This window comes from Trachypithecus francoisi, unplaced genomic scaffold (genome assembly GCF_009764315.1).
Source record: "Trachypithecus francoisi isolate TF-2019V2 unplaced genomic scaffold, Tfra_2.0 Lachesis_group4, whole genome shotgun sequence".
Lineage (NCBI taxonomy): Eukaryota > Metazoa > Chordata > Mammalia > Primates > Cercopithecidae > Trachypithecus > Trachypithecus francoisi.
In genome coordinates this window covers 116882371-116900127 of record NW_022681469.1, presented here as the reverse complement: position 1 = coordinate 116900127, position 17757 = coordinate 116882371, and the positions used below count along the sequence as shown (strand labels likewise).

At 50.3% G+C, this 17757-nt stretch overlaps 1 protein-coding gene across 16 annotated transcripts in view; it reads right to left on the bottom strand.

Annotated features, from left to right (window-relative positions):
• Window positions 1-17757, bottom strand: part of CUX1 (cut like homeobox 1) — a 517458-nt gene that overhangs the window by 404710 nt on the left and 94991 nt on the right. For 14 of the 16 annotated variants that reach the window (XM_033192564.1, XM_033192563.1, XM_033192550.1 and 11 more), the window contains exon 2: window positions 8809-8919. In XM_033192564.1, the coding sequence (XP_033048455.1) occupies window positions 8809-8919 (111 nt within the window). Of the gene's footprint in view, window positions 1-8808; window positions 8920-11627; window positions 12273-17757 lie in introns of those variants that run through there. The other 2 variants (XM_033192549.1, XM_033192561.1) reach the window with 2 other exon arrangements.

The window sequence follows — 17757 nt, the reverse complement described above, 5'->3', positions numbered from 1 at the left end:
TGCACTCCAATCCGGGTGATAGAGTGGAATTCTAGCTCAAAAAAAAAAAAAAAAAGCCCCATTGTGTCACATCAGGGCTGTGGGCAATGAAGTCAACTCAATGGGCTCAACCTGATGAAAGCAAAATAGGCTGGGCTTTTCACTCTTCTGTGTGCAGTGGTTTTAGGGTCTAATAAGGAGTAAAACAAAATGTGTTCATAACAGAGAAGAGAGTTCGGTGGGTAACACTAACATATCAAGGAGTAGCTGATGATGCCTGGCTGCTGTTTCGTGTTTAAAAAGCATCAAAGGCAGGGTGTGGTGGCTCACGCTTGTAATCCCAACATTTTGGGAGGCTGAGGTGGGAGGATCGCTTGAGCCCAGGAATTCTAGACCAGCCCGGGCAACAAAGTGAGACCCCATCTCTACCAAAAAAAAAAAAATTAAACAGGTGTGGGGGTGCATGCCTGTAGTCCCAGCTACTCGGGAGGCTGAGGTGGGAGGATCATTTGAGGCTGGGAGGTTGAGGCTACAGTGAGCTGAGATCATGCCACTGCTCTCCAGCCTGGGCCACGGAGCAAGACCCTGCCTCTAAAAAGAAAAAAAACAAAACAAAAAGAAAAATGTCATGGGGGATGATATGTGACTTTACTAAATCCTCGTGACAATGCCACGATAGGGTTACAATGATCGCCCTCACTTCATCACCTGACTCGCTCAGGGCCCTGGGGGGCGTGCAGGGCCATGGAGCCCTGGTGACTATCTCAGGGCAGCCTATGCACCACGTGTCCACTGGAGTCGCAACTTTATTTTTAAGTGACTCTCTTTTTCCAGGCTGAGTCACTCCGGTGGTGTCTATATAAAGGCTGTCGAGGCAGTGACTAAATGCGTTTGGGCCCAGGCCACAACTATATATTACTACCCTCCACTCCCTCACCCATCCTGCTAGCTCCTTTTCTCACTGAGAGTGAAAAACGAATCATAAAAGTTCACAGCGTCTTCCCATCCTCTGTCTTCCTCACCATGGCAGACAGCGTCAGGCGTGTGGCTTCCTGGCTTACCCCGCACACGGTGCATCCTGATCAATAAAAAGGAGGGACCCCTCCCCTCACCGCGCCTGCCAGGGTCAGGAAGGAATCCACAAATCTAGCCCATTTCAACGACTGTAAAAGATTCCTTTGCAAGTCCTATCTCAAGACAACTCCCAAGCCTGAATTTTTACAACTGCAACTAGGGAACACAGAAATCAGAGAAATGCGCCAGGCCGGTGTAGAAGGGGTAGAGGAAGACGTTGGCACCTGGGAAAGGAGAAGAAAGTGGATGGGCAGTTCTGTGAGCAGCAGAGGGTGCTCCCTGTTGCAAGCTGGGCGTGCTGAGCCAGGTGTCCCTGACAGGGCTGCCGCCGCAGCCAACAAGAGCCAGGATGGAGACCTGGGCGTGATCACGTGCATCTGAGCAGGACAGGTGTCAAAAGCACAGACGCAGACTGTGAGCACTGCGGACCAGGCATCGTTGGGATTAACGTTCCAGAGACCAAGAAATGTGGAGGCAAAAATACATCAAGGCAAAAAGGACCAGCGATGGCCCCTGAGCCGCAGCTCGGCTCTCCTCCCAGAGCAACGGGGTCTGTTTTCGAGGAGACAAAAATTAACCAAGCAAAGTCCTGCAGACAGACACCCAAAAAGCGTTCTGGAGTAGGACTGGGCTGACTGACGTCACCAGGATGAGGGCTGGGGATGGTTTCATGATAAAATCACAGCATCTCAGGAATGTGGTTCTCCTCCTCTCTTTCCTCCCATCAGGGAAGGTTCCTCCCATACTGAAAAGAAGCAGAACAAAATCCCAAACTATCCCTGCACTCTTTCTGGAAGCAAGCCTAACACAGACGACCATTTATTGGAGAGTTGAGCATCACATTCAAATAGCAGAGCCCTGAAGCCAGGCCAATGTCGCAGGAGCACTGGGGGTTTCTCCAGAGAGGACCTCACGCCGGGTTACCTGGTCTCCAACCTGCCCAGCCACTCTCCATCCACTAACTCCCTACAGCCAGGCCAGTGAGCCGGGGCTGCAGGTCAGACGTGCTGCAGACCTCTTGTGATCTCGCCTCCAGAAGAACTCTGGAATCACACACGTGGGAAATCGGTGTTCGGCCACGATCAAAGCCACGGAAAAGCAAATGGCAAACGGAAAAGCTAAGAGACACTTTCTGGGGTTTGCAAGAGCTAGGCTTACAGCCTCCACTGCTCACATACATGATTCTAACACCACTAGGCTTCCAGAAAGCTGCCGCTGCTCCCTCCTGACACGCTGTGGCCAGCCCAGTGCAGAGGTGCCACCCTTGCTGCCAGCCCGTGGAGCCCCCTGTCACATCAAGTGGCCTTGCTCCTTCACCCGTCTCCCACTCCCCAGCACACAGCCAGGGCCAGGCACACCCTGTCCCTGCCCAGTGGTCAGGCCTTGGTATTCATCTGTCACCCACCCCAAAGCTCTAGAGTCCCCCCTCCTCCCTCCTTCATCCCCTTCCACCCCAAGGCACAAGGAGGAGGTGGAGGGTGGAGGTGACCCACGTGGTTCTCCTGGAATCGTGAGCTGAAACTGGGACTATGGGCCCAGAGAACTGTGTTCTCAACTAGGGCTGCATGGATGAGTGTCTGGGAGCCCCCCAGAAACTGCAAACATGTGCATTTCTCAGGGGTGTAGGTCATTAACTTTCATGGATATTTTAAAGGTTAAGAACCAAGGCTCAAAAAGCAGACCTGTTTATCTATGAAAAGGGTTACTGAGCCATATGTGGCTTATCCAGAGAACTTTATCACCGCTGACATAAGAGTGTTTCTGTGGGGAAAGTCTACAGTCAGAAGATTCCAGTCATTCTATCCTAGCACTTAACACGCTCTGCCATTGGGTTCTATTTGCTTGCTAAGAAAGATAAGAACTTTTAAAAGAATGGAGATAGGGTTTTATTCCCAGGGCCAAACTGTCTGGCACATGGAAGGTGTTCAATAAATATTTGTAAGATGATTAACTGTTATTACACACCAGCTTTTTTTTTTTTTTTTTTTGAGACAGGATCTCACTTTGTTGCCCAGGCTGGAGTGTAGTGGTGCGATCATGGCTCACTGCAGCCTCAACCTCCTGGGCTCAAGCCATCCTCCAACCTCAGCCTCCCAAGTAGCTGGGACTATAAGTGCACACCACTATTCTGGTTAATCTTTTGACTTTTTGTAGAGATGGAATCTCACTATGTTGCCCAGGATGGTCTCAAACTCCTGGTCTGAAGTGATCCTCCCACCTCAGCCTCTCAGAGCACTTGGATTACAGGCGTGAGCCACCGTGCCTGGCCATAAACCGACTTTTGAAACACTTTAAGCTGAAACTACCCATATTTGTTCTTTTTTTTTTTTAAGTTGCCGAGCTAAGGCCGGGTGCGGTGGCTCATGCCACTTGACACCCTGGGAGGCCAAGGCGGGTGGATTACTTGAGGTCAGGAGTTCGAGATCAGCCTGGCCAACATGGTGAAACTCTGTCTGTACTAAAAACACAAAAAATTAGCTGGGCATGGTGGTGGGTGCCTGTAATTCCAGCTATTCAGAAGGCTGAGGCAAGAGAATCACTTGAACCTGGGAGGCGGAGGTTGCAGTGAGCCAAGATGGCACCACTGCACCCCAGCCTGGGTATCAAGGGTAAAACTTCGCCTCATAAATAAATAAATAAACAAACAAAATAAAATAAAATAAAAGATAGAAATTCCCCGAGCTAGCTCTGAGGAACAGAAATCCACTGCATCTCGTGAGTTACACGGTGAGTATTCCCCGGTTAATTCTAGTAACGCACATAAGCTAAACTCTAGGGACAGGCTGTGTGTAGCCCATCACATACGCGCACATCGGTACGTACATACACATATGTGCACACAGCAACCCTGTGAGCGGGGCCCTGTCGTTACACTATTTATACATGACAGAACTGGGGCTTTGGGAGGTTATCTACCCCAAGAAACACAGCTACTAAATATGTCGCCTGCGGTAAGAAATACAAAAAGTAGAGCTGGGCGCAGTGGCTCACACCTGTAATCCCTACACTTTGGGAAGTCAAGGTGGGAGATTTAGCTTGAGCCCAGGAGTCTGAGACCAGCCTAGGCAACAAAGCGAGACCCGGTCTCTACAAAAAACATAAAATTAGCAGGGTGTAGTGGCACGCACCTATAGTCCCAGCTACTCTGGAGGCTATAAGGGGAGGATCGCCTGAGCTCAGGATATCAAGGCCACAGTAAGCTATGATTGTGCCACTATATTCCCAAAAAAACCCCAAAAATATAGAAAGCAATATACCCTAGAAACACTCCACTGCCTATTATGTTCCATGATGGATTCTTAATTCAATAGGGAATGGATGTTCAGTTAGAACATTTAAAAACGTTTTTCTTTCAAAGGGACTCTGTTTTTAGATTCAAAGAAAATGTACACAATTTTATCTGCAGAGTAATTGCAATCTTCTGTAAATTACAATTTCTGGATTAAAAAGACAGTATCAAATGATGACAAATATATTAATCTAATGATATAAAACTGAAACTTTGAAAAACTAATTCTAAACAGAAAACCTTCAGCCGGGCGCAGTGGCTCGTGCCTGTAATCCTAGCACTTTGGCAGCCCGAAGTGCGAGGACCCTGCATGAGCGCAGGAGTTTGAGACTAGCCTGGGCAACAGCAAAAAGCTCTGTTTCTACAAAAAATTTAAAACCTATGGCCAGGCGCGGTGGCTCACACCTGTAATCCCAGCATTTTGGGAGGCTGAGGCGGGTGGATCACAAGGTCAGGAGTTTGAGACCAGCCTGGGCAACATGGTGAAACTTCATCTCTACTAAAAATACAAAAAAGGTAGCTGGACGTGGTGGCACATGCCTGTAATCTCAGCTACTCAGGAGGCTGAGGTAGAAGAATGCTTGAACACAGAAGGTGAAGGCTGCAGTGAGCTGAGATCGTGCTACTGCACTCCAGCCTGGGCAACAGAGCAAGACTCTGTCTCAAAAAAAAAAAAAAAACATAAAAATCAAATAAAATAGCCAGGCTAGCCAGGCATTGTGGTGCCACGTGCCTGTAATCCCAGCTACTCAGGACACTGAGATGGAGGGATCCCTTGAGCCTAGGAGTTGGAGGCTGTAGTGAGCTGTGATCGTGCCACTGTGCTCCAACCCAGGTGACAGAGCAGGATCCTGTCCCCAGAAAAACCCTTCAAGGCTCCAGCCATCTTGGCGCTCACTTCCTGATGTTCTTGTGGCTTCTCCCACCTGTCGGAGTCCCAGTCACCACAAAGCATCCCTCCCTGGCCACGTCCCCATCAGAGCTCACCTTTTCCCTCCTGGACTAGAGCTTTTCCCAGTGACATTGGGGAAGAGCCAGTCTAGAAGGTGAAATCTTCCAACGGCAGATGAACCTTACTCCCCAGTGAACCCTCACGGGTGCCTAATCCTCCTCGTGGAACACCTTAGACATTCATCAGACACCGAAGAACCTTTCCTCCTTTCCCAGAACAAAAGGAGACCTGGGCATTTCCACCAAGATCAACACTCTTGGTGTCATACCAGCAGGAACACCACCAGCCCTGGCTCTGCCACGCTGTGCCCTGGAAGGTATGGAGCCGTGAGGATCGTGGGCTGCATCCATAGGGAAGAGGACACCCTCCTTCTGGTAAGCCAGGCTGTCCTACCCCACGGGCGAAAGCTCTAAGCAAGCCCCATTTCTACACATGCAACATCCCAACGTCACCTCCATGATTAGTAATCAATCCTGTGGTGTGGCCAGAGGAACAACCAGTGTCGGGGCAGTGGTGGCTCCTCAAGACTGAGACCCCAAACAAATGGTGACCCAATGTCCCCTCGGGGCGCAGGCCAGGCACTGAGCTGAGGCTCCACATATGTGCTATCTACACACACACACACACGTACTGTCACAGCCCCCCCACTCACACACACCTGCTGTCACAGGGAACAGCAGGGAACCCCGCCTCCTGCACACTCAGCACACTCCGGCCACAGCCTCCGGCTCCCACCACCGCTCTGGCCTTATGTGGCTTCAAAATTTCCAACAGGAGGGCCGGGCACGGTGACTCACGCCTGTAATCCTAGCACTTTGGGAGGCTGAGGTGGGTGGATCACCTGAGGTCAGGAGTTCGAGACCAGCCTGGCCAACATAGTGAATCTACGAAAAATACAAAAATTAGCTGGCTGTGGTGGTGGCACGTGCCTGTAATCCCAGCTACTTGGGAGGCTGGAGCAGGAGAATCGCTTGAACCCAGGAGGCGGAGGTTGCAGTGAGCCGAGACTGTGACACTGCACTCCAACCTGAGCGACAGAGCAAGACTCTATCAAAAAATTAAAAGAAGTTTCCAGCAGGAGGCTCTGGCTGCTGGCACAAGTGAAGTAGGTCTCGCCTTGGACTTCCCGCATGGGCGCTCCACAGATTTCCAGATTGGCCCTTGGATGGGAAAGTGCATGGGGCCGGCGGGGCAGAAGCCTACAGCCAGCTCCCCCCTCCCCACCTCCCCAGGACCGCAGGCTGCAGTGAGACCCTCCTTACTACAGCAAAAGATGAGGAAGTGGGCGCCACCCTCCACCCACTGGCAGTGGCGGGGTCGGGGCCAAGCAGGTGGGTTCCAGCCCTCTTCTCCATGAAGACGAGTCTAAAAATGTGTCCTGAGAAGAAATGCCCCAAGTGGCAGGTACCTACCAGGCTGCCGCCTGCCCAAGCCTCCTCCATTTATTGGGATCAGAAGGAGATAATGCCAAGTTTAAGGCCAGGTGTCTTTGAGTAACTAATGTGGAATTCGACATAAGGCACGATGGAGGGACAGGGCTCAGCAGAGTACAAGCGGCATTTATCAGCACACCATACAGGACAGACAGGGTGACCGAAGGGGGACATGCTCCTCTCCACTGTCACTAGGAGTTGGGGACTTCTGAGGAACACCCGGGAATCCAGGCCTCTTGGAGCCTCATTCTCTGGCTGATTACACTCGTGTATTTATTGTCCGTGGCCTCAGAAGGATGGCCTTGCCCCTCTCAGATTTTCTTTTCTTTTTTTTTTAATCATGTTTTCTTTTTTCTTTTTATAACAGCGATGAGTCTTGTTATGTTGCCCAGGCTGGTCTTGAACTCCTGACCTCAAGTGATTGCTCACCTCAGCCTTCCAAAGTGTTGAAATTATAGGTGTGAGCCACTGTGCCCAGCCAAACCTCTAAGATTTTCTATGGAAACCGGTGGACATGTGGTCACCGAGGAAAGGGCAGTGAATACAGAACGGCGGACGGCCACTCGCTACAGAAACAGAGCTCATGAGATGGATGTGGTGGGGCTTGGGCTGGGGAAACTGAGTCAAGGACAAGTTCTCAGGAAACCAGAGTTCCAGGAAAGTCTGCTCTGAAGCCGCTGGAGGCAACAGAAGAAGGATGTTCTGTCCCCAGCTCTTTTTTTCCTCTTGTTTTTATTCATGGCAAGGCTGACACAGAGAATAGGGCCCCCTACTCCCCAACACGGGCAGAGAAGGCTGCAACCCCCAAGCACCCCCAGTGACCCCCATCTTCATTTTTGGTCTCGTGAAACACGGAGTACCCACATTTAGGGGCAGGCGGAGGCGAGCAGCGGGTGTGAGATTTGAACCCTTAGCTGGCTCTGTGGCCAAAGGCTGCCTTCTTTCCACTCTGCTACCAAGCTTTCTCCCAAAATATTTATTCTGAAGACAAAAGGTTATTAATTTGTTTTCCATAATGATTCATGCCAGCACTCCCTTGACTAGCAAGCCTCCTTTGAAACATTTTAAATGAGTCTGCTTTTAAAAATGCAATTCACATATAATTTCCCAGCAATATTATGTAAGAGAGGGGCATCTCTCTTAGAAAGGAGCTTCGCCTCCAGGCGTCTTCCTGTGTCCTATATGGAGGAGCCAAGAGCTGTAGATTCCCCAAGCCCGGAAGCCGGGCCGAAGTTGTGGGCTGCTGCGACCCCTTCCCATACAAAGGGAAGGTGTAAGAGAGGCTGGGGTCCGAGACCACGGCATGAGTACCACGGGGACCAAACTGGCAGACGTCACCCGGAAAGCCATTCCCGCGACTGCTCATCTGCCTGCAACACGCTTGGGTCTTTTTCTTTTTCTTACTAAGCCTCTGATAGGGTTGAAGGGAAGGAAGAAGGGGCCCAGGAAACGAGCAGAAAAACACCACCCCAGCAACTCAACACTGTCCCCCCGATTGCACATTCACGAGAGAAAAAAACAGGAGTATGTGAAAAGCACATTTCCACTGCCCTTTATGGCGTATTTCAAGAAACAGAGAGGCATTTAAAAGGCCTAGCAGGCGAAATGTCTGTTTTACAAGAAGCGTCAGGCGCGTTGCTATGCCCAGATGCGTGCAGCCTTCAGACACTGCCCCAGCACCGGGGAAGCAGACCCCGAGGGCCTTCCACCCCACAAGATCCCTTATGGACTTCGGTGGCTTGCTAACCGGCATGGGACAGGGTCTGGGACGAACTCGAGGGTCTGAGACACCCACACATCTGTCCATATGTTCTTACAGACCCAGCTTGTCCAGTATCTGCACCTGGAATTAGCTCTGGCTTTCATACTTCCAGACAACCTATCAATTTCCACGTCCCCACGGCCTGCAGGGTGGCATGCATTCTGCTGGAAACGGGGCTGAAGACATCCGGGGAAAGAAACGGGTTGTTTGCCGACCGCGCATTCAACTGATGAAAATGAAACGCTCACGGAGCATCGCCTGAATATGCACCAGCATTCTAAGATCCCTTCAAAGCAATTGTGACAGTCACCCGCCTCACCTCTGGAGTGTTCTTCTTGAACTCCCGGCTCTGTTCAATAAGCCGCTTTCTGGACTGCTCGCTTTCATCCTGCCGGTTCGCCAATACCGTTGCGGTGGCATCGAGTTCTCTCTGTTGGGGGAAACAGGAAAGGAAAAGGGAGTTTGTAATTGCACTGTGTACTAGAGGAGGGTCCTATTTGCATTTGACCAGAACACGGGGGAGAGACCCCAGTGGCTCTAGGGATCGTCAACTCATCAGCAGAGGAGGGGCTGGAGGGCGGCGGGAAGGCAGGGAAATGAACATTATATTATCCACCCATCCCTCGTCCGTCCCATGTGCAGTGGTTGAGAAAACCAAGCTCGTTCAATGCCATGGGTCGTGCCTCAATGTACCCGCCATAAATGACTTTGTTCCGGTAACAGAATACATAGAAACATCTTTTTTGCTCCAGCCACAACTATCAGGCCAATGCCCAAAGGACCCGCCTCCCCAAGCTGCTCCACGCCTGTTCTTCCAGCCAAGGAAGGGTCCCTTCCAGCCACTCCCCTGGGCTCTAGTCCTTCTGCTGAGCTATTCCCTCCTCAGCTATCCCCTCCTTGGCCTCCGGTGGCCGTCCTTCAACGCTGTGGGCCTGGGATCTCTGGGAGTAATATTTGGTTTGTATTCATTCAACAAATATTTATGGTGAGCTCACTCTAGGCCAAGCATCATGTTCGAGACCATTAATCTATGATTAGTTTTCAAGAGGGATCTTTAAAACGTAAATTCCAAGAATAATTATTTCCAACCACTTTTCGGAAACGAGGCACCTGGCATTGGCGATTATTCTCAAATCACATTACTTGCGCAAGAACGCTGAGGACCACCAGGAGTGGGTCCCCCACGAGGAACCCGCCAGGGGACTGAGGGCTCTGGGCTCTGCTCCCCGCAACAAACCGATAATCAACGCGCCAGAGAACCTGTGCCCTGGCCTCGGAAATTCTGGGAAGAGCTGCCAAGAGGATCTGTTTCCAACAAGCCTGCAGCAGATGGCCCCAGAATGGTGTTCCAGGCTGACAGCAGGCGCCCAAGGACACACTGCTGTCGCCACCAAAAGGCCTGTTTTCCTGCCGAGTCGCTTCGGCGACTAAAGACACACAGCGGCCCATTCTGCTGGGATCCAAGGTGGCTGCTCCAGCTGGCTTCTCGACGGTGGGGACCGTCACCCTGAGTCCAAGCAGAGCAAGAACCTAACATTTCAAAGGCTGAACGGTGAGAAAAATCAGAACTCAAGATTTATCCCCACGCCTCCAAGAAGCACACTCCAAGAAGCCTCTCCTTTGCCACCCCCTCGCCCCACCCACCTCACCAAGGCCCACTGGCTTTCCTCCTTGGCAAAAGTAAACCAGCAAACCTACATGTTACAAGTTCTTGCTGGGAAATGCTTCCTTGGTACCACTATGGGTTGGGCCATGCCGGATGGGATGAAAACATGCTGTCAACTTAGAAATCATAGAAATCATAGATAGGCCAGGCGAGGTGGCTCACACCTGTAATCCCAGCACTTTCGGAGGCCGAGGTGGGTGGATCACCTGAGGTCAAGAGTTTGAGACCAGCCTGGTCAACATGGCGAAATCCCATCTCTACTAAAAATACAAAAATTAGCCAGGCATGGTGGCGGGCGTGTAATCCCAGCTACTTGGGAGGCTGAGGCAGGAGAATCGCTTGAACCCGGGAGGTAGAGGTTGCAGTGAGCTGAGACCATGCCACTGCACTTCAGCCTGGGCAATAGAGCGAGATGTTCCAAGGGAAAAAGAAAGAAAGAAAGAAAAGAAAGAAAAGAAAGAGAAAGAAAGAAAAAAAGAAAGAAAGAAAGAAAAGAAAGAAAGAGAGAGAGAAGAGAGAAAGAAAGAAAGAAAGAAAGAAAGAAAGAAAGAAAGAAAGAAAGAAATCGTAGACATTTTAAAAAGCAGGGGAGGAAAGAAAAAAACAACAACAATAAAACAACAAACCAGGCAATGAGGGGAAGATACCACCACACCACACTCTTCTCCCCTTAGTATTTCTGGCATTCAGGCACATCTTGGGCAAACAAGTCCTAAGGAATAACGTGGGCTAGAATTCAAGAACAGATGTCAAAGCTATTGCAGAAAAAAGGGAAACACTGAACATTTTGATAGACCACATTTGAAACACATCCCAGTTAAGGGAAGGCAGGGAAAAAAAAAAGAGCAACCGAAACCAATGTGGTGGAACGGGGGATACAGATAAGAGAGGAGCAGTCACAGCGAAGCAGAAGGCTCTTCAAAAATATAAACAATCTGGAGGGAGGAGGGCTTCGACATCTATATTTAAGCAGCAGCAGCCGAAGTTATAAAAGGAGCCTTCGAAAGAAGGCGGGGAAGAAAGCCAATATTGAAATATGACAAAAAAGAAAAAAAAAAAAAAGAGTTGATGTTTCGTTCGAATCGCACACAGACACAGAAAACTTAGGAGAAAAACAAAAAAGAACATGACTGCTTTCAGCCGGGGGTCCCTACTTCCCCCACTGCATGGAAGCCTCGCAGGGTGGGGGTGCTGGGGGCAGTTACCCAATCGGTGGGTGTCTACTGATGTCTTTGAGCCGGCAGGCGCTGGAGGTATGAAGGGGACTGTGAGGTCCCAGCCCCGACCCCCAGCTTCTCATCTAGTGGGTCAAGTGTGGAAAACGCTGGGGAGGGCGCCAGATGAGCAGGGAGTCTGTGGGCCCCCTCCATCCCCCTCGGCCCCCACCTGCCCCTCCCTGGGCTGATCTGTCAGGGAGCCTGCCTGGGGGAGCAGGGAACTGAAACAGGTGGCCCGGTGCAAGGTGAACCCACCTTGATCCCGGGGCTGCAGAGCCAGTGCGCCTGTGGCAACTTGCTGCTGCCAGTCGGGGACTCGACGGGGATCTGCGGCACTCCCTTCCCTGAGCCTGCAGACATATGCAGGTCGGCATGGGAAACCCACGGGGGTCTCCAAATTTAACACCGAGCCGCCACCCGCCACCACAGAAACAGATTGGCACAGCGAGGAAGAGAGACTGAGCTGCCGCCGCCCCAGATTGGGTTGATCAGATTTAAGGCTTGAAATCTTTGACCAGGTCCCTTGGAAAAAAATTTTTTTAAAAACAACACACACACACATAAAAAACAGCACCACCAAATCCTTTTTGAAGGACGCTAAGGCGTTCTCAGGCTGTGGGAGGAGACAGCGATTAAACATAAGCCAAATACTGTTTTATATCTACCAAGCCTGCCTATCCTCAAAGCGTCAACTACAATGACACATTAACAAGGGAATGAAATGCATTTTGGGGAGGTGGAGGTGGGGGTCCCAAATGCAGGGTCCTCGCCCCATGAGTCACGGGTCACGTGTGAGAAGGCGTATGGAGAGTCATCACATCTGAAAGGCATGAAAAAGTCACAAAGAGCAAAAAACCTGGACCCAACCTCCTCCACGCCCAGCAATACCCTGTCGGTCTAGCCCCTCATAGGTTTTCCTGCAATGTAAAAAAACACGGTGTATTGTAAAGGACATGATAATCATCAGATACGTCCAAGCCAAGAAGAAAACCGCAACACAATGTTTAAAAGAATATCCATCCATATGCTCACATAGGCTGTGATTATCTCCAGAGAGATACAGAAGAAACTTGTGACCGTGCCTGGCTCTCTCCAGAGGGGCCAGTGGGGAGAGGGACTCACTCCACAGTGTGTATCTTTGGACTGTCTTGCCATTTGCATGCATTATCTAGCTGGAAAAACTGCACTATCTATTAATTTTTACGATCCTGTTAAATGTGAACAAGTGCATACACAAGTGGTGATGGGAGTAATACTTTCTGTAATGCATAGTGTAGAACACGTGAGCCTCTGTGTTACGGTCTGTGTGTCCACCTGCAGGGACAGAGGCCTGGAATCCACGGCCTCGTGGGTCTGGTGATGCAAGAAGTGAGGCGAGTATGTCCTTTGTCAAAACAACAGCTGTTTCTTGCACAATATGCTGCCCACTGGCCAGTCTCAGGGCGTATGGAGATAGAGGAGGAGGAAGGGGAGGAGGGCTTGGTGGTGGCGGTGGCCACTGCTGGTCACAGAAAACACCACCAGCCAAGCCAGAACTCTCCCGAGGAAGACACAGGAGGGTATCTGCTCAGAACTATCTAGAACTCCTCTCCAGCTAGAAACACCCGCAGGTCCCTCGTCCCAGGTCCCAGGTCCCAGGTCATTGGAAGCTGGCAGGCTAGCAGCAAACTGACAGGCTCAGAACCTGGCACTTCCAACAAGGCTGAAAGAGACAGAAACTTTACTGAGAAAATGTCTGGCAAGGAGAGGCACCAGAACGCAGAAAATGTGTTTTTATCTTTCCAAGAGATCATGGGATGACTGATGTCAGGAGGCAATGAGGACCCACGTGGGTCAGGTTTCGGTCCCACCAGCCAGCCCCTTGCAGTCGTGTGGCCCAGTCCACCTCATACACCCAGCACTTGCTGGATGGCAACTATCTCTCACCCAAGTCAATAGGCCGAGCTGACCAAGAGCTTCCCAGGTGTAGACTGAGCAAGTGGGTGTCACCAACGGGAGCCTCATCCTTGCATAGAAGAGTTTCAGAGGTCAAGGCCAAGGCTCAGGTCATCCACTGGAGGGCTAAGGTCAAGGCCAAGGCTCAGGTCATCCACGGCAGGACCAAGGCCAAGGCCAAGGCTTAGATCATCCACTGGAGGGCCAAGGCCAAGGCACAGATCATCCACCACAGGGCCAAGACCAAGGCCAAGGCCTAGGCGGTCCACCACAGGGGCAGGCCGAGCCTATCACCAAGTCGGCCTGGCTGCTGCTGTTTCAGCTCAGAAACCGAGGACTACGTGCACACAGGCATCCCTCATCCCATGATGCTGGTGTACAGCCGGGGCGCTCTGGATAGCTGGAATCCTGTTTTCCTCACTGATTACAATTTCTGGGATGTTTTTTCTCCAATTCTGACAGCTCCTCAAAGGGCAAAGCTCCTAACATTTTAAGTTTCTCTCTGCCCCCAACTCCAGACTTTCAGCCAGGCATTTCAGACGTTATTAAAAACAAAATTTTAAAAACTACCATGTAGTGGGGAGGGGGGAGGGATAGCATTAAGAGATATACCTAATGTAAATGATGAGTTAATGGGTGCAGCACACCAACGTGGCACATGTATACATATGCAACAAACCTGCACGTTGTGCACATGTACCCTAGAACTTAAAGTATAATAAAAACAAACAAACAAACAAACAAACAAACAAAACTACCATGTAACCAGCTGTCTGCTTAACAGAAATTGTGGGAAAATTTTTTTCCCAAATAAGTATTTTAATAAGACCAGAGATCCATTTGGATATGCCTATTTTTTTTTTTTTTTTTTTTTTTGAGACAGTCTTTCTCTGTCGCCCAGGTTAGGGTGCACTGGCGTGATCTCAGCTCACTGGTTAACCTTCACCTCCAGGGTTCAAGCCTCACCCTCCCGAGAAGCTGGGATTACAGGTGTGAGCCACTACGCCCAGCTGATTTTTATATTTTTAGTTGAGAGGGGGTTTTGCCATGTTGGCCAGACTGGTCTTGAACTCCTGGCCTCAAGCAATCTGCCCACCTCGGCCTCCCAAAGTGCGGAATTACAGGTATGGGCCCCCATGCCTGGCTTGGATTTGCTCACATTTAAAGTGTATGTGGGCCGGGCACAGTGGCTGATACCTGTAATCCTAGCACTTTGGGAGGTCGAGGCAGGCAGATCGCTTAAGCCCAGGAGTTCAAGACCAGCCTGGCCAACATGGCGAAACCCTATCTCCACAAAAAATACAAAAATTAGCTGGACATGGTGGTGGGTGCCTGTGGTTCCAGTAACTTGGGGGCTAAGGCAGGAGGATTGTTTGAACCCAGGAGGTCAAGACTGCAGTGAGTCATAATCAAGTCACTGCACTCCAGCCTGGGTGACAGAGGGAGAACCTGTCTCAAAAATTGTAATTGTCAGGAGTTCGAAACCAGCTTGGCCATCATGGTGAAACCCCGTCTCTACTAAAAATATAAACAATTAGCTGGGCGTGGTGGTGTAAGCCTGTAATCCCAGCTACTTGGGAGGCTGAGACAGGAGAATCGCTGGAACTCGGGAGGTGGAGGTTGCAGTGAGCCGAGATTGTGCCACGGCACTCCAGCCTGGGCAACAGAGTAAGACTCTGTCTCAAAACAAAACAAAACAAAAAGTGTAATTGTCAGTTGTTTGTTTTAAAGTGTGAGCTGTGGGAGGCATCCCCACCATTTCCACTGAGACTTCCTGCATGTGCTCTCTGCAGAGGCACAGGGCCAGGCTCCCACAGGGTGGGTCCTTCTAGGCCTGCAAAGGACACCTCCTGCCCCCAGAACCCCTGGGCTGGTGAGAAAAACATACTTGGGCTGGCCACACCAGCAACACAAGTATTCTCATTTTATTATCTCAAACTTTAGTCCAAAGAGTGAGTTCATCTGATGTTTCTTGGGGGATTAGCTGTCAAACTAATCAAACAGCACATCCTATATAGAAATCTTAAATGGTTTTGTTAGTGAAAAAATAGATCACTTGTACAAAAAGGGAAAGGTCGGCCATGGTTCCTGCACAGGAAGGTCCTAAGAGCATTTTATTTTTTGTTTCATTTCCAACAACAGAATCATTTGGATGAATGGAGGGTTTTCTGGTTAGAAAGACGTGGTGGGCCTAAGACCACCCACCAGCCTCTTTCCATCACCTCTTCCAGCCCCCTACTGAAAACATCTCAAGACGTTTCAAACGGTGGTGTCTGAACTGGACTCCTGGCCTTAAGCAATCTTCCCAACTTGGCCTCCCCAACCTGAACTGGACTCCTGGCCTCAAGCGATCCTCCTGCCTCGGCCTCCCCAACCTGAACTGGACTCCTGGCCTCAAGCAATCCTCCTGCCTTGGCCTCCCCAACCTGAACTGGACTCCTGGCCTCAAGTGATCCTCCTACCTCGGCCTCCCAAACCTGAAATGGACTCCTAGCCTCAAGCGATCCTTCTGCCTCAGCCTCCCAAACCTGAATGGACTCCTGGCCTCAAGTGATCATCTTGCCTCAACCTCCCAAACCTGACTGGACTCCTGGCCTCAAGTGATCCTCCCACCTCAGCCTCCCTAAGTGCTGGGATTACAGGCATGAGCCACTGCACTCAGCCTGGATTTGCTCATCTTTGAAGTGTATGTGGGCTGGGTGTGGTAGCTCACACCTGGACTCCAGGCGCCATCCCTGCTGTAACCTGTGTGGCTGTGGTCAAATGATCCTCTCTCTGGACATAATCAAGATGATGTATTTCAAGTTTGTGGCATGGTAAACACTACATCACAGTTCATTTTCTGTATTCTCAGAGACACATGCTTGGCCTCAGACCCGAATTCACTCTGCCACCAGCATCCCCCACCAGGCCAGGGGCTCCAGGGATGCGCAGGTAAATCACAAGTCAACCCTGACTGCCAGGTGAAACAAGACAGACAGGACCAGACAGTGGGACAAAAACAGAGATGGGGGGCTTAGAAAAGGGAGAAAACAAGGCCAGTCATGGTGGCTCACACCTGTAATCCCAGCACTTTGGGAGGCTGAGGCGGGTAGATCACCTGAGGTCCAGAGTTCAAAATCAGCCTGGTCAACATAGTGAAACCCCGTTTCTATTAAAAAAAAAAAAAAAAAACACCAGCTGGGCACAGTGGCTCACGCCTATAATCCCAGCACTTTGGGAGGCCAAGGCGAGCAGATCACCTGAGGTCAGGCGTTCCAGACCAGCCTGGCCAATATGGCGAAACCCTGTCTCTACTAAAAATACAAAAATTAGCCAGGCGTGGTGGTGCGTGCGGGAAAGTGCCATCCTGCAAGCCTGTGCTCGGTAATGAAAGTGTAAAAACACCTCCCCAAAATATGTCCATCAACAGCAATCAATCTAGTCACTGCAAATACACAGATATACATAGATGCATAGAATCTGCTTCTACCTACACAAGGTTCGGTAGAAGGTTCTGCAAACATAAGATACTGGTAGTATCCGCACCAGGGGAGGGAAATTAAGGGGTTGGGCATTCACTTGGGGGCGGGAAAGTCTTTCATATCTACATTTGGGTACCTTTGGTATTTTAAGCACGTAAACATAATGCCTACTTCTAAAAGGAAATGATGAGGTTTTTTTGTTTTTTTTGTTTTTTTAAGAGATAGGGGTTCTTGCTATGTTGTCCTGGCTGGCCTCAAATTCCTGGGCTCAGGCGATCCTCCCACCTCAGCCTCCTCAAAGTGCTAGGGTTACAGGGGTAAGCCACTGAGTCTGGCTAAATATTGATTTTTTTTATTTATTTATTTTTGAGAGGGAGTCTCGCTCTGACGCCCAGGCTGGAGTGCAGTGGCGCGATCTCGGCTCACTGGTCCCCAGTACCCTGAAGAAGAGAGGATGTTCCAAGTCCAGGAGAGGAAAGAGGTGTCTACAGCGTGGTGTGGAGGGAAGGGCACTCATTTCTGATCCAAGGGAGCTCCGCCTCCAGGGTTCACGCCATTCTCCTGCCTCAGCCTCCCAAGTAGCTGGGACTACAGGCGCCCGCCACCACGCCCAGCTAATTTTTTCTATTTTTAGTATAGACGGGGTTTCACTGTGTTAGCCAGGATGGTCTCAATCTCCTGACCTCGTGATCCGCCCGTCTCGGCCTCCCAAAGTGCTGGGATTACAGGCGTGAGCCACCGCGCCCGGCCACACATTTATATTTTAAAATCTTACTTTTTCCCCTCCAGTAATGAGACCTAGGCTTTGAAGGGCTGACAAGGTCTTAGGATACCTCATTTGCAGAAAGTTCATTTGTTCTCTTCGTGGGCTCTATTTAAAGGAGAACCTTGTAGATTCCTAACGTTAAAGTTCGCGTTTTGGCTTATTTCATAAGTTTGTGGCCGGTGGGTGGCTCACATGTGTAATCTCAGAACTTTGGGAGGCT